Source organism: Gracilinanus agilis, chromosome 6, assembly GCF_016433145.1.
Source record: "Gracilinanus agilis isolate LMUSP501 chromosome 6, AgileGrace, whole genome shotgun sequence".
NCBI classification, from domain to species: Eukaryota; Metazoa; Chordata; class Mammalia; order Didelphimorphia; family Didelphidae; genus Gracilinanus; species Gracilinanus agilis.
Window position 1 is genome coordinate 236,609,066 of NC_058135.1, and position 23,631 is coordinate 236,632,696.

The 23,631-nt window shown below is 35.3% G+C and overlaps 1 protein-coding gene across 1 annotated transcript in view; it reads right to left on the reverse strand.

The window, feature by feature from the left end:
- Positions 1 to 23,631, reverse strand: part of STK33 (serine/threonine kinase 33) — a 217,884-nt gene that overhangs the window by 125,462 nt on the left and 68,791 nt on the right. Inside the window, exons 2-3 of the mRNA XM_044682102.1 lie at positions 7,024 to 7,577; positions 5,558 to 5,680 (exon numbers count right to left, since the gene is read on the reverse strand). Of these exons, the coding sequence (XP_044538037.1) occupies positions 5,558 to 5,680; positions 7,024 to 7,404 (504 nt within the window). The 5' untranslated portion in view covers positions 7,405 to 7,577. The remainder of the gene's footprint in view (positions 1 to 5,557; positions 5,681 to 7,023; positions 7,578 to 23,631) is intronic.

The window sequence follows — 23,631 nt, forward strand, 5'->3', positions numbered from 1 at the left end:
CAGTTTTAAATTTTGGGCTTTATCTTTTTTTTTTCAAATTTAAAAATATTTTTCCCTGGTTACATGTTTTACATTCTCTCCCACCCCACTACCTTCTCCTCTCTCAGAACTGACAAGCAATTCCACTGGGTTATACATGTATTATCACTCAAAACCTATTTCAATATTATACATTTTTATAATAAAATAATCTTTTAAAACTTAAACCCCAAACCATATACCCATATAACAAGTGATAAAACACATTTTTTCTTCTGCATTTCTACTCCCACAGTTCTTCCTCTATATGTGGATAGCATTCTTTCTCATAAGTCTCTCAGAATTGTCCTGGATCAATGCATTGCTATCGGTAGCAAAGTCTATTACTTTTGATTGTCGCAAAATGTTTTAGTTACTATGGATAATGTTCTCTTGGTTCTGCTCATTTCATTCTGCATCAGTTCATGAAAGTCTTTCCAGTTCTTATAGAAATCAAGCAGCTCATCATTCCTTATAGCACAATAGTCTTTCATCACTATCATATACCACAATTTGTTCAGTCATTCTCCAATTGAGGGACAACTCCTCATTTTCCTTTTTTTTTTTTTTTTGCCACCACAAAAAGCACAGCTATAAATATTTTTGTACAAACAGATCCTTTCCTATTTTTTCTAATCTCTTTGGGATGCAAACCTAGTAGTGGTATTGCTGGATCAAAAGGCATGCATTCTTTTAAAGCCCTTTGGGCATAATTCCAAATTGCCTTCCAGAAGGGTTGGATCAGTTCACAACTCCAACAGCAATACATTATTAGTGTCCCCAGTTTTGCTATATCCCCTCCAACATTTATTATTTTCCTTTACTGTCATATTGGCCATTCTGCGAGGTGTGAGGTGATATCTCAGATTTGTTTTGATTTGCATTTCTGTAATCAGAAGGGATTTAGAATAGTTTTCCATATGATTATTGATAGTTTTGATTTCTTCATCTGAAAACTGATCACTTGTCAACTGAGGAATGGCTTAATTTCTTTTAAATTTGATTCATCAATTAGACCTTTATCAGAGAATTTTGTTATAAAAATTTTTTCCCAGTTTGTTGCTTCCCTTCTAATTTTAGTTGCATTGGTTTTGTTTGTACAAAAACTTTTTTTTTAATTTTGGCTTTTTCCCTAGATCTCTTGCTACTTTAGTTTTTTTCTTTTGTATTCTCCATTATATGTTCTTTGGCCCCTCCCCTTTCCACTGAGGAAAAGCCCTCTAAAGCTGTCTTGCTATGTGTTCTCAGCCTCTTTACATTGGGATATATGTGGATAGGCTGAAGCTAGATCTCTTCTAGGAAGAAAGGCCTGGTCCCACCCGAGTTTCTCATCCCCTTTTACTCAGGCTGGATGCTCTTTTCCCCTTCAGCCTATGGCTCCAATGTGTTGTACCACACATCCTCTGCTCTGTCTCAGTTCTTTTGTCTCTTCTCCTTTGTTTTGCATAGCAAGGCAAAATTAATGTCTAGTACTTTTTGTGGAACTTAAGCAGAGGCACTGCCATGGAGGACTCTTACTCAGAACTCTCAGAGCTTCTTCGTGTTGACTGGTGGGCTTGTGAAGTTAGTTGGAAATAGAGGTACTGAATGAAAACACTGTTTTAAAGTGTTAAAGTTCTTTGGAATTAACTCATGAGTTTTTTACTCAAATGGGAAGATCCTGTCATCTTATTTTATGGATTCATCTATAATTACTCAATAACCTGTGCTTAATTTCTTTCTTTTTGATGACTTTGACTTAAAATTTTTGAAGAAAACAACTGTTTTGCCATCTTGGTGATCATGTGGCTTCTCTCCCCTTCTTCAATTCCAAATGTACTCATGTATGTGTAGGTATATAAATTATTTAGTTGTTTTCAGTCATGTTCAGTTCTTCATAACCCTATTTGGACTTTTTTCTTGGCAAAGATACTGAATGGTTTCCCATTTTATAGATGAGGAAACTGAGGCAAACAGGGTAAAGTGCTCTGTCTGGGGTTACACATCCAGTAAGTCTGAGGTCGGATTTGAACTCAAGAAAATGAGTCCTTCCGCTTCTAGGCCAAGCATTCTATCCACTGTGCCACTTAGCTGCCTGCCTGTATAAATATGTATCTATATATCAACTAATCTGGTAGAGACCAGTTTTTCATACCTAAACTATTTCAATAGCCTAATTAGTTTCCCTGAGTCAGACCCCTGCCCACCCCAAGCCCCCCCTCACTCATCTGTCAAACAGATTTTCCTAAAGTATAGATCTTACCATACTAAACTCCAGTGGTTCCCTCTTAATTCCAGGACAAATATAAAATTACTATTTTTTAAAGCCCTTTACAAACCTGGCCCCTTCCTACCTTTCCAATATTCTTACCCTTTACTTTCTTTACATGCTATAAAACACAGATATTGGCCTTCTTTCTCTTCTTTATACATAATATTCCATCTCCTAAATCTGTGGCTTTTCATTAACTCTCCCCAATGTACAGAAAGTGCTCCACCTTCATCACTATCTTCTATTCCTTCAAAACTCAAATCCTACATTCTACAAGATTTCCCCAGTTACCCTCATGGTTCCCTCCACTCTAGATCTACTGTCTCCTAGTAGTGCCTTCCATCTGTGATTATCTTCCAAATGGATACACTGAATGTATCTTGTACATTTATATGTTGTCTCCCCCATTAAAATGTAAACTCTTTGAGGGTAGGGATTATGTTTTTGCCTTTATCATATCCTTAGGACTTAGCATAGGGCTTGGCAAAAGTAAATATTTAACAAATGTTTGTTGGTAAACTGATTTTCTGTCCTCTGGGTCAGTTCTTTAACTCACTGAATCTTCAAGTTGAAAGGGTCCTCAGAAGTCATCTAATCCAACTTTGCAAAAATTAGAGAAATCTTTTCAAAATCATCCCTGAAAGGCTGTGAAAGCTGATGCCTTTCCCCCAATCTAGAAAAGTCAGAGAATCATAGAATTTAGAGGCAAAGGGGACTAAAAACAAAATCTATCCAACTCCTGAATTTTACAGAGGAAGTAACTGAGAGCCGAAAGTGATTTGCCCAAGTTCATGCAGTTAGTAAACAGAGGAGCTAGGATTCAAATTGAGTAATTTTTTCATTGTACACCTCTCTTTTCACAGGGTCAGGGAGCTCCTGGTGGAGAGGTGCCTTTAATCAATGTTATTTAGTAATTGTTCTACAACTTATAGTCAAGAGAGTTACTCTGTGGGGTTAAATAACTTTGTTCAGGGTCACCCAATCAATATATATATACAAGATGAGTCTTGAACCCAGGTTTTTCAGACTCTTGGATTAACTCTCTATTCACTCTGCAATTCTGCTATGACTAGTACATTCCAAGACGTTCTGTGACTGCCAAACAAGTTGCAATTATAATTTCAGAAGGAAGAAAAAAGATTTGCCATGAAGACTTTATTACAAAAAGCCGCAGTTTCATAGTTCTCAGTTTATCCATCCAATCTATCATCAAAATACAGCTAAACTCCTCTGTGGACACGATTCAATTTTTCCACAAGTATTAACTTATTTACCCTTGGACGCCATATAAGCACAAAAAAAAAAAAAAAAACTTCAGAGGGAGAAACTACTGATAAAAAAAAAAAAACAACAAAACACCCTAAACAATGAGTGGGAACAACAGGGTCTGTGTAAAGATGATTCTTTCTCCACTGCATTAAGAAGTTGAGAAAAAATTTAGCCACATTTTATAAAATTTAGAGCTGGAAGAAGCCCTAGAAAGCAATAAATTCAACCTCTTTATTTTACAGAAAAGGAAACTAAGGATTATTATGCCTAAATGGGTTGCCCAAAATTACGTATTTAATTAGTGATAGAGCCAATCCTGCAACTTTATTACTTTTGGCAAGTCACTTGATTTATTTGGGTCTCAGTTTTCTAAGCAAGGAGAAGATTGTACAATTCTATTCCATATTACAGAGCAGTCTACAATACCAGAGTACAATACTATGAACCTAGTTCTCCTGACTCTCAATAAGTTCTTTCCAGTAAGCCTTTCATATTTTGGTTTCCATGTGGCTAATTACTTTATTTTCTTCAATGGATAAAATATAAAAAGCCTGCTTTTACAATACTTTCTGGCATGCCACACATCCCTATAGAAATCACACTCTTCAAGACTCAAAAAGCATCTGATGAAAAACTTTGTCCTCATCCTCTCATCTTCTGTGTTCTGTGTTCCAGAGGCCAATGGCACAACAACATGCAATAGAAAGCACCCTGAAGTTGGAATCAGATAGTGTGGGTTTGGGTCGTGGCTCAGCCCTTTAATGTCTTTGTGACCTTGGACAAATCCCTCAAGCCCTCTAACCTTCTCAGTCTATTCATCTCTAAAACAGAATGAATATTTTTATGCCCAGGTTGTGATGAGTATCACATAAAATATGTTATGTTCTTGGTGACAATACACTTATTATTATTATTATTATTATTATCATTATCTAAGACTTTATTCTGATGTTTGTCCTGGTGTGGAGATAATCCTAGATCCCTGAAATCAACACCAGCAATAGAAAACCACAGGTTTTGAGTACAGTACGAGGGAAAGAATGTGCAGTCTATTGTTTGAGCACTAGTCTAGTAAAGTTTGTAGAGGCTCTTCACCAGGAAGTTGACCCCTTTGTGACTGTTCTTTTTCAGCTGCAGGAAACCATGGAAATTGTTTACTAAGGCCCAAAGTAGTTGAAACCTCCATCAATGAAATGCCTACTCATACTGTTCTTGAAGCATTCTTCTTCTTAATCCTATCCTAGAATAAAAGGGATTTTAGGATTAGAAGGGACCTCAGAGATGATATAGTCTAAACCCTGCTTTTTACAAAGGAGGCTAAGAAACTTGTCCAAGGACAGGTAGTAAGTGATGGGGTTCCTTTGGTGCCTAAAAAAACACTCCTTTGACACATTGGCCAATTAATTTACAACAAAGAAATAAAATATAACCCAGAAAAGGAACTCTAGAATTATTTCTAAACTGTGCAAAAAATCACGTGGAAAATTCTCTAACAGTCTCTAAAAAAAAAAAAAAACAAAACCAAAAAAAAAAAAAACCTTACCTGTCTTAGTATCCATTCTAAGACAGAAGAGTGGCAAGGGCTAGGCAATTAGAGTTAAGTGACTTGATCAGGATCACACAGCTAAAAAAGGATGTGAGGCCAAATTTGAACCCAAGTCCTCCTAAATCCAGGCCTGGCATTTTACCCACTGTGTGGGTAACTTAGCTGTACTTAGCTGCCTCAACTAATTGCCTAATAGTCAATTTTTTTTCACTTAGTTATTCTTTAATTCTGTTGACTCCACACCAAACAGTCTGTTCTGATCAGTAATTAGGCTTATGGTCTTAAAACTGGTTAAGAGAATTGTTCATATTTCATTATAGAAAATGATTTGCCCATTAGTTAGCTGAATTAGCAAAAATGGAAAATTTTCTCCTTATACTTAAAATAGATAAGAGCCTAAACAGCTGTGTACTCCTCCAGCCTCACTTAAAACTCATTCTGAGACACGGGAAAATTAGTGCCTGGTGCCATACCTGGAGAACAGTGCAGTCTTCCATCCTTGTGTGAGGAACTCTTCCTTCTGAAGAGGCGATACGATTCCATTGCTGTACTAAGACTTTTCTATTTGACTCAAGTGTGTCTGCAGTTCTTAAGGGCTTTGGGCCAAAAAGGAAAAATATAATTATACTACAAATGTAATATTCCTATTAATATAAAGTCAATACTTTAACTCGGTTAACTATATATGATCTCTAACGTAGACCAAGGCATTGTTTCATTTATTGTAAATGAAAACTGAAATGCTTTTTTTTCATTCAACTTAAAAAACCCCATATGACCTATGTCATGGCTTTTTTTGGCTTTGCCTTTCGTGCTAGGCACCTAAGCTAGCAAGTACTCAATGGGTTGTTTTGCTGCTGTTGCAAATGCCAACCATTGGCACACCTCCACTGATACTTGGCCTACATTACAATACATTTAGCATTTCTGTGCTGAGCCCAAGTGTAAACAGGAATAAGTCCAAACTTGTCCAATGGGGTGTCAAAAGGTTGGCTGTCACTGGTGAAAAGCAATCTCCTTCAGAGACTACATGTGACATTCCACCTAGACAACCAGAATTATTCTTTAGTCATAAGAATACCTTCACCCTATAGCTGAACATTAATCAGCATCAGCCGGTGGAGGTGCTTTGAAATTCAGATTTAATTGAAGCTAAAATCTATGCTTCTTTCTCACAAGTGAGGAAATCTAAATTGATAGTTCTTGCTTAAGCCACTGGGATGAGCCTCAGGGGACACTACACAGTGGGGGCACTGATTAGAGTTGAGCTCCAGAAACTCCATCTCCTGGATTGGAGAAGGAAGAGAACTGAGGTGGAGTCGGTGGTCCTGTACTGGTCCAACTAGTCCATCTTTGCTAATATTCTCGATGCAGAGTCTAGGTGACTGCGGGGGCAAATTTCCTAGTAAGCTGTCAGTGAGTGTGCCACCACCTCCCCGGCTTTTGTTTTGTGCAGCCCTGGCTTTTCACAGTCTGGGACTGTCAGGAGGCTGTGTGGGCCATCTCTGTTCTCTCCATATTTGTAGTCAGTCCACATCTGGATCCCATGCTACTTCAGAAGATGAAAGACTTCATCAAAATGGGAATCCGAGTAATTATGACATGTCACATGTACAATCTACTGCTTCATAAAGATACTTATTGAGTAAGCTCAATCTTCCTTTCCCATCCCAAGAAAAAAGAGACTGGGTACTTGGCATGGCAATGTGACACCCTGGCTGTAACTTGCTTCAGTTGGGGAAGGGATTGCATCTTATTTATTTTTGTCTCTTACCCAATGACAAGAAGAGTGCTCTTCACACAGAAAGCATTTAATAAATGTTTGTTGAATTGAATTGAGCACTCCTGGTCATTCAGGGTCATAGGCAGTGATTGATTTGAGCAATACCTGGAAAACAAACATAAAAGAATAATATGCCACTGGCCAGAATCTGCTCACCTCTCTAATGCTAGACAATTGTTCCTTTGCTTGTAAAGATGTTTGTGATGGGGATAAGGATGAGGATGAGGACGACCACTGAGTTTGGACTGAGGTGGTGGATGGAAAGAAGCTTGCTGTCTTGTCCACAATCAATGAATTTCCGGAGATGGCATATTCTTTTGTCGTTTTGTTTTCAATGCTTGAGTTTTTATTTTTGTTGCTGTTTTCTGTTAACTCTGTGTTATTGACGCTTGAAGACTGGGATGTCTCCATGACAGAAACAGAAATACTAGAGACATCCTTATTTTTGCAGCGACATGTATTAATCCTGTCTGGTTGGGAATTACCAGAGCATTCAGGGCATTTTACACTTTTTCTGTCAAAGCTACAATCAGCCATTTTTTTTATTTTTTCAGCCACATGCAGAGGAAATGAGGAGAAAGTGTTTCAAGTGTTTGAAGGAGTAAAAAATGGCAGGAAAAGCAAGACACGACCTCCTTCAAATGAACTACCTTCTGACTGGCTCAGTCTTGTAAGTTAATGAAACATTAACAGCCATTGGCACACCAGATCTGCAGAAACAAACAAACAAAAAGTTATCAGCCCATTCCTGGTGAGAAATCAGAGAATGGACAAATCACTGGTAGAACTATTAATCAGAGTCTGAAAACCTGGATCTGAAACTCTGCTCCCCATGTTTTAGATGAGTGACCTTGGGCCAGTCCATTATCCTCCCTGGGTTTCAGTTACCTTATTGTAAAATAAAAGGATTAAGTTAAGTTATCTTTAAGGTCTTTTTTAGGTTTATAGGTCTTGATTCTATAACAATATTCTTGGCTCTAAGAGGTTAAGGCTGAGAATAAAACCACTGAGAATGTAATTTCTAAAAACTAGCCACTTTTTTAGAAATATATCCTCATAGAATGGATCATTATCTCCTATAATTGCACAGGAATGCCTGAACAGTGAATAGACAAATGCCTTGCACTCCAATCAGAAGAGCCACCCTCTGTCTGACCATGATTGTGAAAATGCCAGATAGCATAATTGAAAAAACATATATGACACTTAAGTTTGTGTTCTGGTATCTTTATTAAAGCAACAGTTTTATTAATTCACCTCTATTTACAGTAGAGCTGCAACATTTTCAAGGAAATTGTCTTATCTAAAAGTCTATATGATGAAAGTGTAAATAAACTCTCACCCTCATATTCCCTATAAGACAAATAGAGATTATTAATCCTTCCTTCTTCCATTCATCTTAGGAGGATGTGGCCTATGGTCACAAAGGTAGTATGTCTTAGAGAAGAAAAGGTACTAGACCTGGAGTCAGAAGACCAAGATTTGAATGCTAGTTCTGCCACCTGTCAGCTTTGCAGCCTTGGGAAGACTGATATTCACATTTTATAGCCTTTCAGAGCTAGAAGAGATCACCTAGCTAAACAAGCAGCTCAGTAAGAAGCCTCTCCATGATATCCCTGATAAGTGGCATCTACCTTCAGCTTTAAAAATTTGAGTGACAGGGAGATGGAGCTCCCAAGACAGTTAATTTGGACAATTTTAATTGTTGAATAGTTTCTATCTATTAGTACTAGTTCTGCCCTCTGTGGCTGAAAAAAAAAATGGTAGTCCCTCTTCCACATGAGAACCCTTCAGAATATTTATAGTCTTTTCTTGCCTAGGTCCTGCCAAGACCTAGAAACAATTTTCTTAGAAAATAATGGTTTTAGCCAGAGACATGGGAGATCTTTTAGTCCAACGTCCAACCCTCTCACCTTACAAGTGAGGAAACTAGTTAAATGACATTGCCCTTGGTTATATAGCTAACAGGTAAAAAATATAGGCTTAAAATATGGGTCCATTTGACTCCTAATCTAGCTCCCTTTTCAGTATTCCATACCTATCACTGAGAAGCACTGTGATGTAGCAGAAAGAGCACTTGACTTGAAGTTAGAAGAACTGAGTTTGAATTTGAGTTCAGACCTCCTGCTAATGTGGCACTGGTCACATGATTTAACCTTTTTAAGCTTCAGTGTCCTAATGTGTAAAATGAAGATAATGATTATATGACTTGCCTCATAGAGTCTGTCTTGAGGAATGCACTTTGCAAATCACAAAGTACTACAGAAAATGAAATAGTTGTTATCATCACTATGCCTATTATCTCATTCTCATCTTTTTGATCAATTTGAATTAGAAACAAACTGAGGACAAATCACTATTCTACTATTATTCTTTCATATTTATTACTCTATAGACTGCTGCACAAGTGGATAAAATAACTTCTCATAATTGAAAAGGAGTATTGGGCTGGAAGTTTATCTTCTGTATATTCTTTGAAAGAATTCTTCTGACAACTCCACAACCAGACCGGATAAGGAGATGGCATATTTTTGGTCCTTTTCCCACATAGTTTAAATTTCTTCTGATGAGGTCTATATTTTGAAAATTTTATTTTCTATGTATTCTAAAATTTTAGAATTTAGTCTAGTGATGGCTATGAAGGATGCTGTACTTCATTCTTTATGGATCAATGTTATATCCAGTTGGTTGTGGACAATTGTATCATCATCATCATCAAATATTTCTATAATGATTTTGTATCTCATTTGATCCTCACAATATACCTGGGAGGCAGGTACTATTATTATTGCCATTTACAAATAAGGAAACTGAGTCAAGTAGAGACTAAATGACGTATACAATCATAGAACTAGTCAGTGGCTGAGACAGGATCTGAACTCAAATATTCCAGAGTCTAAGTCAAGTGTTCTCTCCAACATGCTATTTAATAGCTATCATCATCATCATCATCATCATCATCATCATCATCACCATCACCACCATTTATAGGGGCAGAAGGAAAAAATAAGTCCTTTGGACCATTACTTACTATATCAATCAATAAAAATGTATTTATTAAGCACTTACTATATATGCCATGAACTGGAGAGAGAAAAACAAAAAATGGAACTCTCTTTCCTGGCAAGATTACTTTCTGTTCAGGGAGACAGCATGCAGCTACACAAATACATACAGAATGAATGCCAAGTATTTAGAGGGGGCAGGCAATACCTGTTAGGGGAAAAAGGAAAAGGCTTCATGCAGAAAGTAGTGCTCAAACTTCACCCAACAGAAAGCAGGGATTTTAAGAGGTGGATGTAAGGAAGGATTCCATTCTTAGCATGAAGGATAGCCAATGCAAAGAATCAGGAATGTTTTGTGTAAGGATCAGAGACTCTATCAAAAAGTGCAGGGGAAAAGGTTAAGAATAATAAGCCTGGAAAGATAGGTTGGGGATTGTAAAATAGTTTTGTAAAAGGCTTTAAAAGCTAAGCAGTTTGTATTTGATCTCAGAGTCAGAGGAAGCCACCATGGTTAATCAGGAAGTCATGTGCTCAAATCTAGTCTTTCAGAAAATCATTTTGGTAAAAGGCTTTAAAAGACTGCCTGCCCTTTGATCCAGCCATCCCACTGCTGGGTTTGTACCCCAAAGAGATAATAAGGAAAAATACTTGCACAAAAATATTTATAGCCACGTTCTTTGTGGTGGCAAAAAAAATTGGAAAATGAGGGGGTGTCCATCCATTAGAGAATGGCTGAAAAAATTGTGGTATCTGATGGTGATGGGATACTATTGTGCTGAAAGGAATAACGAACTGGAAGAATTCCGTGTGAACTGGAAAGACCTCCAGGAATTGATGCAGAGTGAAAAGAGCAGAACCAGGAGAACATTGTACACAGAGACTGATACATTATGGCACAATCAAATTTAATAGACTTTTCTACTAGCAGCAATGGAATGACCCAGGACAATCTAGAGGAACTTATGAGAAAGAAAGCTATCCACATCCAGAAAAAGAATTATGGGAGCAGAAATACAGAAGAAAAACATATGATTAATCACCTGGCTGGATGAGGATATGATTAGGGTTTTGATATTAAAAGTTCACTCTATTACAAGTATGAATAACATGGAAATAGGTGTTAAATAATGATACGTGTATTACCCAGTAGGTCTGCTTGTTAGCTCTGGGAGTGGGGAAGGAAGAGGGATGGGAAAAATCATGAATCATGTAACCATGGGAAAATGTTCTAAATATATTTTTAAATCACTTTGACTTTTTATTGTAAAATAGTTTATTATCTTTATTTTTCATGTAAAACGTAATTAATTTTTCCTCCCACTACACAATTAAACAATTAAAAATAACTATCCCAAAACATAATTACATGATAAAAAGACATATTCTCACATTAGCCCTATCCAAATATATATGTCATTTTCTATATTTTTAAGTTCATCATCTCTCTTTCAGGAGATGAGTGGTAGAATTTTCTTTTTTTATCCTCATGGCTTATCATCACATTGAGCACAATTTTTAAATTATTTCAAAGTTGTTACTTATGTTCATCTCACTCTTCATTAGTTTACAGAAGTATTCAGTAATTTTTTATTTCATGATTACATACAGCACGATATTCCATCACAATTTATATATCACAATTTATTTAACTAATGCTCAATAATAAAATCCTTTAGTTTCCAAAACAAAAACAAAGCCCCCCAAACTAACTTTAAATGGGCTTCTTTTAGAACTTTTTGTACATATAGGGTCTTTTACTCTTTCTTTGAATTCTTTAGAGACATAGGCCTAGCAGTGATAGAACTGAGTCAAAGAATACCCATGATTTGGCAACTTTATGAGCAGAGTGCCATACTGTTTTCCAAAATGACTAAGGCAAAGGCACTGTTCTCCCATAGCTCTTCCAACATCTTCCTCTTTTGTCATCTTTGCCAGGCTTTGTTTAATTTGCATTATTTCCCTATTAGTGCTTTAAAATTTTTTTCTTATGATTATTGATGGGTTAGGTTTCTTCCTTTGAAAACTGCTTGCTCATATCCTTTTCCCATTATGTAATCATGAATGATTTTGTGAGATGTAGCTTGATACCTATCCTATTTTAGTAAATCTCCTGCCCATCTTCAATCAGTGATTTATCATTATTATACAGTTTAATTTGATTCATAAGGGTAATGATTAATTCTTAGTTATTTCTTTTAAGGATAACCAACTAATCTTAAAGTACAATAAAATTAGGAGAAATTAGATATAAACTATAGTTGAATAGGCTTTTTTCCTCTCATGTTAAATCTTACATTAAATTTTAAAGCCCAACAATATGACTTGCAAAAATAGAGAAAGAATCTCTCACCCTAGGTTTGAATATTTGGGCACTGTATGATAGAGATGTCAATGAAAACTCTCAAGACTGGGGAGTGGAATCAAGATGGCAGCTCAGTAGCAGCAAAAGTCCAAAATGCTCTGACCAACCTTCCAAACAAGGAACTACAAGCAAAACCTCATTAAAAAACTGTTAATTGGTCTTATGCTCTAGAAGAACTCAAAAAGGAATTCAAAAATCAAATAAGACAGGTTGAAGAAAAATGGGAAGCAACAGTTTAAAAAAACAGAATTGACCTACTGGAAAAGGAGGACTACAAGATTATGGAAGAAATTCAGTTCTTAAAAATTGAGCAAACAGAAGCTAAAGACATCAGGAAACAATGAAACAAAAAGAAGAAAATATGAATTATCTCATTGTAAAAACAACTGACATGGAAAATAGATCCAGGAAAAACAATTTAAGAATTATTGGACTACCCGAAGGGCATGACCAAAATAAAAGCCTAGACATCGTATTACAAGAAATTATCCAAGAAAATTGCCCTGATATTCTTGAACAAGAGGATAAAATAGAGACTGAAAGAATCCACAGGTCACCTCCTGCAATAAGTTCCCAAATGACAACTCCCAGGAATATTATAGCCAAGTTCAAGAACTCTCAGGCCAAGGAGAAAATATTGTAAGCAGCCAGAAAGAAACAATTCAGATATCATGGAGCACCAGTCATGATTATATAGGATCTGTTAGTTTCCACATTGAAGGAAAGGAACCTTTGAATATGATATTCCATAAGGCAAGGGAACTGGGTTTACAACCAGGAATCACCTACCCATCAAAACAAACTATATTCTTTAAGGAGAAAGTATGATCATTTAATAGAATAAAAGATTTCCAAGCAATCCTGAAGAAAAGACCAGATTTAAACAGAACATCTGATGTCCAAATACAAAATTCAAGAGAAGCATAAAAAAGTAAATAAGAAAGAGAACAAAATTTAAGGACTTCAATAAGGTCAAATCATTTATATTTCTTTAAGAAAAGATTATATCTATAACTCTTAAAATTTTTTGTCATTATCATAGTAATAAGAAGAAGTATAGAGAGAGGGTGTGGTAGTACACTATTTAAGATGATATGCCAAAAAATAAAACTAGGGGTGAAAAAGAGGATAGTACTAAGAGAAATGGGAAGAAAGAAGTAAGTGGGGTAAATAATATCACATAAAAACATGAGGTGTAGGAGGAGAAGACTAAGGGAGAAAAAAGGCAGTGATAGATAATATGTAAAGCCTACTCTCATTGGAATTGGCTCAGAGAGGGAATAATAGCCAGATGCATTGAGGTATAGAATCCTACCTTACCCTGTAGAGAAATAGAATGGGAGAGAGTGATCAAAAGACACTATAGAAAAGTAGGAGAGGAATAAGAAGGGAGGTGGTAAGAAGGGAAGTAATATAAGGGGGGAGGGACAGATTAAAAGTAAAACACTGGAGGAGAGGGAAAGAGTGACAGGAGAAAGGTCAGGATTAAAATAAGAAGTCAAAATGGAAGGGAATACAATCATAACTATGAATATAAATGGGATGAACTCACCCATAAAATAGAAGTGGATAGCAGAATGGATTAAAAACCAGAATTCTACTACATGTTGTTTACAAGAAACACATTTGAAGCAGGTAGACACACACAAGATAAAGGTAAAAGGCTGGAGCAGAATCTATTGGGCTTCAACTGAGACAATAAAGGCAAGAGTAGCAATCATGATCTCAGACAAAGCTAAAGCAAAAATAGATCCAATTAAGAGAGATAAGGAAGGGAATTATATCTTGATAAGAGGCAGGATAGATAATGAAGAAATATCAGTACTCAATCTATATGTACCAAATGGTATAGCATCCAAATTTTTAGAGGAGAAATTAAAGAAGCTAAAGGGGGAAATAATAAAACTCCACTAGTGGAGGACCTCAACTTTCCTCTATCAGAGCTAGATAAATCAAACAAAGAAATAAATAAGAAAGAAGTAAGGGAAGTGATTGAAATTTTAGAAAAAATAGAGTTAATAAATATCTAGAGAAAATCAAATTGGGATAAAAAGAAATGTACCTTCTTTTCAGCTGTACATGGTATATGTACAAAGATTTACCATGTACTAGGGCATAGAAACATCATAAGAAAATACAGAAAAGCAGAAATAATAAATACAACATTTTCAGTTCATAATATAATAAAAAAGTTATAGTTAATAAGGGTTCATAGAGAGACAAATTAAAAATTAATTGGGGAGGGGCAGCTGGGTAGCTCAGTGGATTGAGAGCCAGGCCTAAAGACGGGATGTCCTAGGTTCAAATCTGGCCTCTGACACTTCCCAGCTGTGTGACCCTGGGCAAGTCACTTGACCCCCATTGCCTATGCTTATCACTCTTCTGCCTTGGAGCCAATACTGTGTAAGACGGAAGGTAAGGGTTATTAAAAAAAAAATTAATTGGAAACAAAATAATCTAATCCTGCAAAATTGGTGGGTAAAAGAACAAATTCTAGAAAAATCACTGATTTCACTAAATAAAATGACAATGAAGAGACAAAAATATCAAAATTTATGGGATACAGTCAAAACAGCACTCAGGGGAAAATGTATATGTCTGAGTGCTTTTATCAACAACACAGAGAAAAGGGAGATCAATGAACTGGGCATGCAACTAAAAAATTAAAAAAAGAACAAATTAAAAATCCTAAATTGGAAATCCAAAAAAGTCAAAGAAGAAATTAATGAAATTGAAAGTAAAAGAACTATTGAACTAATAAATAAGACAAGTATCTGGTTCTAAGGGGGGGAAACCATATAAAGTTGAAGTTAATTTGACTAAAAAAGAAAGAAGGGAATCAAATTGCCACTATCAAAAATGAAAAGGGTGAGTTCACCTCTAATGAAGAGGAAAATTAAGGCAATTATTAGGAGCCCAATTATATGACAATAAATATGACAATCTAGGTGCAATGAATTAATTAAAATGGATTAATATTTACAAAAATACAAACTGCCTAGATTAACAAAAGAGGAAATAGAATACTGAAATAATCCCATCTCAAAAAAAAGAAATTGAAAAAGCCATCAATGAACTCCCCAGGTAAAAATTCCCAGCGCCAGATGGATTCACAAGTGAATTCTATCAAACATTTAAAGAACAACAAATCCCCATGCTATATAAACTATTTGACAAAAAAAGCAAAGAAGGAGTCTTACCAAATTCTTTTTATGATACAAATATGGTACCAATACCCAAGCCAGAAAGACCAAAAACAGAGAAAGAAAATTAACAGAAATCACATGGTTATTTCAATAGATGCAGAAAAAGCCTTTAACAAAATGCAACATCCATTCTTATTGAAAACACTAGAACGCATAAGAATAAAAGGGCCTTTCCGCAAAATAATAAGTAGTATTTATTTAAAACCATCAGCAAATATCATCTGCAATGGAAATAAATTAGAAGCCTTCCCAATAAGATCAGGAGTGAAGCAAGGATGCCCATCATCACCACTATTATTTAATATTATACTAGAAATGCTAGCTGTAATAATTAGAGATGGAAAAGAAATTGAAGGATTTAAAGTAGGCAATGAGGAAACTATCTAGAACTAGAAAAAATAATAACAAAATTCATCTGGATCAAGAGATCAAAAGATCAAGAATATCAAGGGAACTAATTTTTTTAAAATGTGATGGATGGTAGCCTAGCAATACCAGATCTTAAATTGTACTATAAAAGCAGTGATCATCAAGACAGTCTGGTACTGGCTATGAGATAGAAGGTTGGATCAATAGAATAAACTAGGGATAGATGACCTCAGCAATCTAGTGTTTGATAAACCCAGAGATCCCAGCTTTTGGAATAAGAAACTCACTAATTAACAAAAACTGCTGAGAAAATTGGAAAACAGTATGGCAGAACTTAGGTACAGACTATTCAAGATAAGGCCAAAATGGATATGTGATTTAGATATAAAGAGGCATATCATAACTAAATTAAGCAAACATAGAATGGTTTACCTGACAAATCTTTGGTGAAGGGAAGAATTTACAACTGAACAAGAGAGAGTATTATAATATGTAAAATCAATAACTTTGATTATATGAGTTAAAAATGTTTTGTACAAGAAAAACCAATTCAATTAAGATTAGAAGAAAAACTACAAACTAGGAAAAATGTGTAATAAATTTCTCTGATGAAGGTCTAATTTCTCAAATATATAGGTCAAAATTATAAGAAACCCAAAATTATAAGAAATTCCCCAACTGACAAATGGTCAAGGGATATGAACAGGCAGTTTTCAGATAAAGAAATAAAAACTATCAATAATCATATGAAAAATATTATAAATCCCTCTTGATTAGAGAAATGCAAATCAAAACCACTCTGAGGTACCTCCTTAAAACTAGCAGACTGGCCAATAGGACAATAAAGGAAAATAATAAATGTTGAAGGGAGTGTGGCAAAATTAAGACACTAATATATTACTGGTGGTGTAAATTGATCCAACCATTCTGGAAGACAATTTGGAATTGTGCTCAAAGGGCTTTAAAAGAATGCATGCCCTTTGATCCAGTAAAACCACTACTAGGTTTGTACTCCAAAGAGATTTTTTAAATGAGGATTGGCCTGTTTTACAAAAATATGTATAGTTGCACTTTTTATGGTGGCAAAAAATTGGAAAATATGAGGTTGTCTCATGATTGAGGAATGGCTAAACAAATTGTGGTATATGATGGTGATGGAATACTATTGTGCTATATGGAATGATGAACCACTTGATTTCTATAATACCTGGAAAGACTGCATGAACTGATGTGAAATAAGTAGAACCAGGAGAACATTATACACAGTAACAGCAATATTGTGAGACAATCAAATGTAATAGACTTTGCTACTAATAACAATGCATTGATCAAGACAATTCTGAGAGACTTATGAGAAAGAATGCTATCCATAGCTAGAGAAAGAACTGTTGGAGTAGAAATGCAGAAGAAAACATATGATTTATCACTTGCTTATATGGGTATATGATTTGGGGTTTTCGTTTTAAAAGATTACTCTGTTACAAAAATGAATACTATGGAAATAGATTTTGAGTGATAATACATGTATAACCCTTGTCAACTCTGGGAGCAGAGAAGGAAGAGGGAAGAGAAACAACATGAATCATGTAACCATGGAAAAAATGTTTTAAATATTTTAAGGGTCTCAGGATATTTTATGAGTCTCTCTACCTTGTGTCACCTCCTCCTCATGACCAATCCCAGGCAAAGCTGGACAAGAGGCTGAAACTAAGAACTAGCAACCTTACCTGACCATATCAATTCAGGGTCCATTCTTAGGGTGCCTAGGGTCTGTTGCTAAAAGTGAATGCCATGAGGATAGGGTGTACATGGGCTAGTTGCAATAAGGATGGGGAATAGATGAGCTATATGTCCACCTTATTGTTTGGTAGCAATGTGACTTAGGAGCATACCAAGAGTTTGGGATCCATCAATAATTATTTACATTTTAAAATCAATATTCACTAGGGACAATTGTCTATAGTTTTTTCTCTGCTTCATCTCTCTCTCACTTATTCAGCAAAATCATACTTGTATCAAAAATATGAAAAGGGTATCATCTCTTTTTATTAGTCAAAGAAAACTATGTAGTATTTGGAATTGATCTTTGAACAGGAGGATTTACTTGATCTTAGAGTTCTTTTCCCACGCTACGAGTTATTTATAGCTTGTTCATTTTTCCACTTTTGTAATGTATTTTATATTTTAAAGTATTCATCTATTTCCCCTAAGTTATCAGTTTTTAGAATATAAAAGACAAAATAAGCTTCCAATAATTTTTCATATTTCTCATATTTCCCTATCATCTGTTGTAATTGGTGTGGTTTATATGAAATATAGAGAAATGGATAAATTAAATAACTCAATAGATTATAAAGGAACTCCCAAAGCAAAGAAAAAAAGAGATTTCTAAGTTTTACATATTAATTCTATCACATATTCAAAGAATAATTAATTCCAATATTAACCATTATTAAAATTATTTAAATTAAAATTATTTGTAAAAATAGAGAAAGGCATCTTAATGAATCCCTTCATGAGTCTCTCTACCCTGTGTCACCTCCTCCTCATGACCAATCCCAGGCAAAGCTGGACAAGAGGCTGAACCCAAGAACATATTAGAAAAACATGGCCCTGGTATTTAAATAAGGGAAAGACAAAAAAGAAGAAAGATATTATAGATCAATAAATATAATACATTTCAATACAAAATTACTGAATTTATATGGGCAAAGCGGATTCTATGACATTTTAAAAGATTATGCAACATGACCAGATTGGATTTATACCAGAAATATAAGCTTACTTCAATATTAGGACAGCTACAAATATTAATAACATATTAAGACCATATTAATAACAAAACAAAATCATATGTGAATAGTTGCTTTAAAAGAGTTTTTGACAAAAGCCAACAATATATTTTTTTAATTACAAAGCTTAGGAATAAATGGACTGCTCCTTAATATCATAAGTAGTTTAATTGTATAAAAACAAGAGCTGGTATTGTCTGTAGTTGAAAAAAAACTATTTTTCCTAATTAAATTAGGAATAAAGCAAGGATGTCTACTATCACCATTATTATTTCATAAAGTTCAAAAAATTCTTGTAAAATAACAAGACAATTTTAAAAATTGAGCAAATTAGCATAGGGAGGGAAAAACAAAATGATCACTTTTGTAGATCATATAATGTTGTACATGAATCTAGAGATTCAACTTTATAAAAATTTACTGCACACTTCTCGATCATAAAAACCTCATTAACAAATGTAAAAAGCAGAAATACTAAGCACATCTATTAACCAAAATGAAACAAAAGTATAACATATAGCAATGAATGAGGACTGGACCTATGATTTTGTTGGTATAGGGAACTCCAAGATGAGTCGATTTCCATATATGTAAATCAGCACTTTTTTTTTTAACCCTTAACTTCTGTGTATTGGCTCCAAGGCAGAAGAGTGGTAAGGGTGGGCAATGGGGGTCAAGTGACTTGCCCAGGGTCACATAGCTGGGAAGTGTCTGAGGCTGGATTTGAACCTAGGACCTCCCGTCTCTAGGCCTGGCTCTTAATCCACTGAGCTACCCAGCTGCCCCTAAATCAGCACTTTCTATGCAATTTATATTCTTAGAGAGCTGTCCAAGATGTAGAGATTAGGTGACTTTTCCAGGATCATGTTTGTCTTTATATATTAAAGCCAGGCCCAGGTATTCCTGATTCCAAAGCTAACTCCATATCCATTGTCATTATACTTTTCAATATATAATACATAAAATTAATTGAACCAAATAATAACTTTAGTAAAGTAGCAGAACATTAAAAAAAAAACCTAAGCCTTATCAAACTTTCTATATATTACCAACAAAGAATAGTAGGAAAGGATAGGGGGAAATGCACTAAAAATAACTACAGACCCTATCAAATTTATGGAAAGGAGAGGAATTTATGAGTCAACAAGAGAAAATTATGAAATATAAAATGGATGACTTTGAGTACATTAAAAAGAAAAGGTTTTGCACAAATAAAACAAATATTGCTAAAATTAGAAGGAAAACAGAAAATTGGGGGGAAATTTAGACAGTCCCTTAAATGGAAATCTCATATCTAAAATATATAGAGAACTCTTGTCAAATTTATAAGAATAAGAGCCATCCCCAAATTGACAAATGAGCAAAAGATATGGACAATTTTCATGTAAAGAAATCAAAGTCATATATAGACATAAAAAATACTCTAAATCACTACTGAGTAGAGAAATGAAAACCAAAACAGTTCTGAATTATTATCTCAAACCCATCAGTCTAGCTAAAAAGACAAAAGGTCAAAATGACAAATGTTGGAGGGGATGTGGGAAAATGGAGTTACTAATACACTCTTGGTGGAACTGTAAACTGATCCAATCATTTTGGAGAGCATTTGAAATTATATAACTGTGTATACTCATAGATCCAGCAATGCTATTACAGGGTCTGTTTCCCAAGGAGATCAGGGAAAAAGGAAAAGAACTCATATGTTCCAAAATATTGATAGGAGCTCTCTTTATGGTAGCAAAGAACTGGAAACTGAGGGGATGCCTATCAGTTGAGGAAGGATTAAATAAATTGTGGTATATGACTGTGATGGAATGCTGCTATGCCATAAAAAAATGATGAGCAGACTAATTTTTAAAAAATCAGAAAGAACTACATGAGATAATGAAGAATGAAACAAGTAGAACCAAGAGAACATTGAATACAGCTACAGAATTAATAAGGGAGGAATGAATTGCAAATGTTACTTCCAAAGAGGGAACAAAAAGGTTAAAACATGAAGGACTTAATTTGTATGAACATGTCAGTCTCCAGCTGGCATCTTCTCTAATACAGGAAGGATGGGAGGGGCTGGGACACTTTTAGATAAGATTTATTATATAGATATGAAGAAGAGTAAGCCAGACATATAAGAGGTCGGTGGTTTCATTCATATACCTTCTTTTTCTTTGTATATGAAAATGCTTATTTTATTTGGCTTTGTAAATTTTGGAATAAAAACAATTTTAATAACTACAGAATACATAAATATCTCTTAGTTCATCTAGCAAGATCTATATCTACTAGTACAAAACACTTTTTAGAAGATTCAATATTGGAAAGATAACCATCAGTCATAGTTAGGTTTTTAGACAGGACTAATATGTAAAAAAATGTTTAGCCTGGTTATACACACACACACACACATATATATATATATATATATATATATATATATACACATATATATTTAGAGAAGGCTTTATTTGGGGGAGGAGCATTTTAGATGGGGAGAGTTAAAGATACAAAAAAAATGAAAGAAAGAAGAAAGTATCAATAAAACATGCAAAAATACTCAGAAGAAAACAGAATGAAGTTCAGAAAAGGATACACATAAGCAGGACAGTGTGTTCGATTTTTTAAAATCTATATGTGATAATATTCATGGTTTCATATTCAATCCTATTTTCTGTTCTTCATATATAGAAATGTTGTTTGCTAGTGTTTACCAAGTTTTCCAAGGAAAAGAAAGCTTATAGGAAGTGGGTGCTGTTGGTAGAAATAATGACCTAATCATCTGATAGCCTTTTCTCCATGTTCATCCTTCTTGACATCTCTGCTAAATATCTCTACTAACCAATGGCTCTAAACTCTCTTGGAATACCTCCCTCTTAGCTGTACCTTCTCTATGTCTTCTCCAGTGTTTCTTTTCTTCCTCCTATACCCTAAATGATATTACCCTATATGATATTCCCAAGAATTCTGTGTTCATCTGTACTTTCTATACACTTTCTGTCTTGATAATTGCATCTAACATTCCAAGGATTTTAATTTCATCTCTATGCAAATTATTCCCAAGCTCCTATCTCCATTCTCAGACTATATTCACATATCTTTACTTGAATATCCTGATGGCACATAAAACTCAATATATCAAAATTTTATTTCATCTGGTCCACAAAACTGCTTCTCTTTCTGACTCTTCTATTCCAGTTACTGGAGCTGTAATTACTACAATATTACCTTTGACATTTCCCTTTTCATTAACCCTTACTTTCTGTTAAGACATCTAAGGTATCACCTCACACCTATCAGATTGGCCAAAATGACAGTAAAGAAAAGTGACCAGTGTTGGAGGCTTTGTAGCAAAATTGGAATACTAATACATTGTTGGTGGAGTTGTCAACTAATCCAACCATTCTAGAAGGCAATTTGGAACTATGCACAAAGGGCCATATAATTGTGCATATCCTTTGATCCCGTAATGCCACTACCATGTGTGTATCCCAAAGAGATCATAAAAAAGGAGAAAGGACGTACTTGTACAAAAACATTTATAACAGTTCTTTTTGTTTGGGCAAAGAATTGGAAATTGAGGAGATGTCCATCAATTGGGGAATGGCTGAACAAATTACGGAATATGATGGTGATAGAGTACTATTACTATTATGCTATAAGAAGCAAGGAGTAGGATGATTTCAGAAAAGTTGTAAAGACCTATATAATAGGATGCAGAGTGAAATAAGCAAAACCAGAACATTGTACACAGAAACAACAATATTGTACAATGATCAAATGCAAAAGAGTTAGTTACTCTCAGCCTTACAATGATGGAGAGCAATTCTGAAGGATTTATGACAAAGAATGCTATCCACTTCCAAAGAAAGAACTATTTTTCATATTAGTTTATTTATGTTTTTATTTGGGAGTTGGATTTATATGAGTATTCTCTTACAATAGTAGCCAATATTGAAGTATGTTTTGCATGATAATACATGTATAACCAGATCAAATTGCTTACCATCCTCAAGAGGGGGGGAGAAAAGGTGGGAGGGAGACAGTTTGGATCTTAGAATTTCAGAAAATGTATGTAGAAAATTTTTATAATATGTAATTGGAAAAATAAAATATCCTTTAAAAAAAAGACATCCTAGGCTTCCGGGTTAAGATAGCGGCAGAGTAAGAAGCAGCTCTTAACCTCTCCTGACCGAAACACACAAAACTCCTCAAGGGGACATAAAAACAAGTCCAGACGAACGGAGGAACCCCACAACAGGGCACAGCGTGGAAGGTACGTGGAATCGAGACATTTCCAGGCTATAAAGGGCTCTCACTAAATCGCGGGCTGAGCAACGGCCCCACCCCCAGCCCCTCCACACTCATCTATAGCTCCGAACCCAGCTAAAAAGAAATAGGGCAAGTTTGGGGCACCCATCGAGTCATCAGCAGCTCCGGGACCTGTTCCTGAGAGCAGCAAGACTTAGGACCCCATTAAGTCAAAAAACGCACGCGAAATCTGAGCGCGCGGGAGCAGGACGCTGGGCGCAGAGCGCAGGCTGAGCAGAGGCGTGGGTGGATGCAGACACAACCAGGAACTAAAGCCTAAGTGAGGAACCAGTGCAGACGGGTATACGACTGTGGAAGCAGCGCCCTGAGACTTGTAAAGAAACCTCCGGCAAAGGATCAAGCAAGAGGGCCCACCAGGGGGCTTGACCTTGGAAAAAACCAGAACTCAGACCTCAGGAGCCAATAGATCACGAACAGACACTGAGCGCGAGGATAAATCTGAGAAGCTGCTGGGCTAATGATGGCTACTCAGCATCAGGAAGTTCAGAAGAGAAAGAATAATAAAAACAAGAAAAAGAAGTCTTTAACACTCGACAGCTTTTACACAGAGAAAATCCAGACAACCGAGCAAACAGAGGAGGAGAACAAACAAGCATCCGGACCCTCCTCAAATAAGGAAAACTCCTCACAAGCTATGGAAGAGTTCAAAACTGAGATTCTGAGGAAAATGGAAGAGATCTGGCAAGAAAATAACAGTTTAAAAG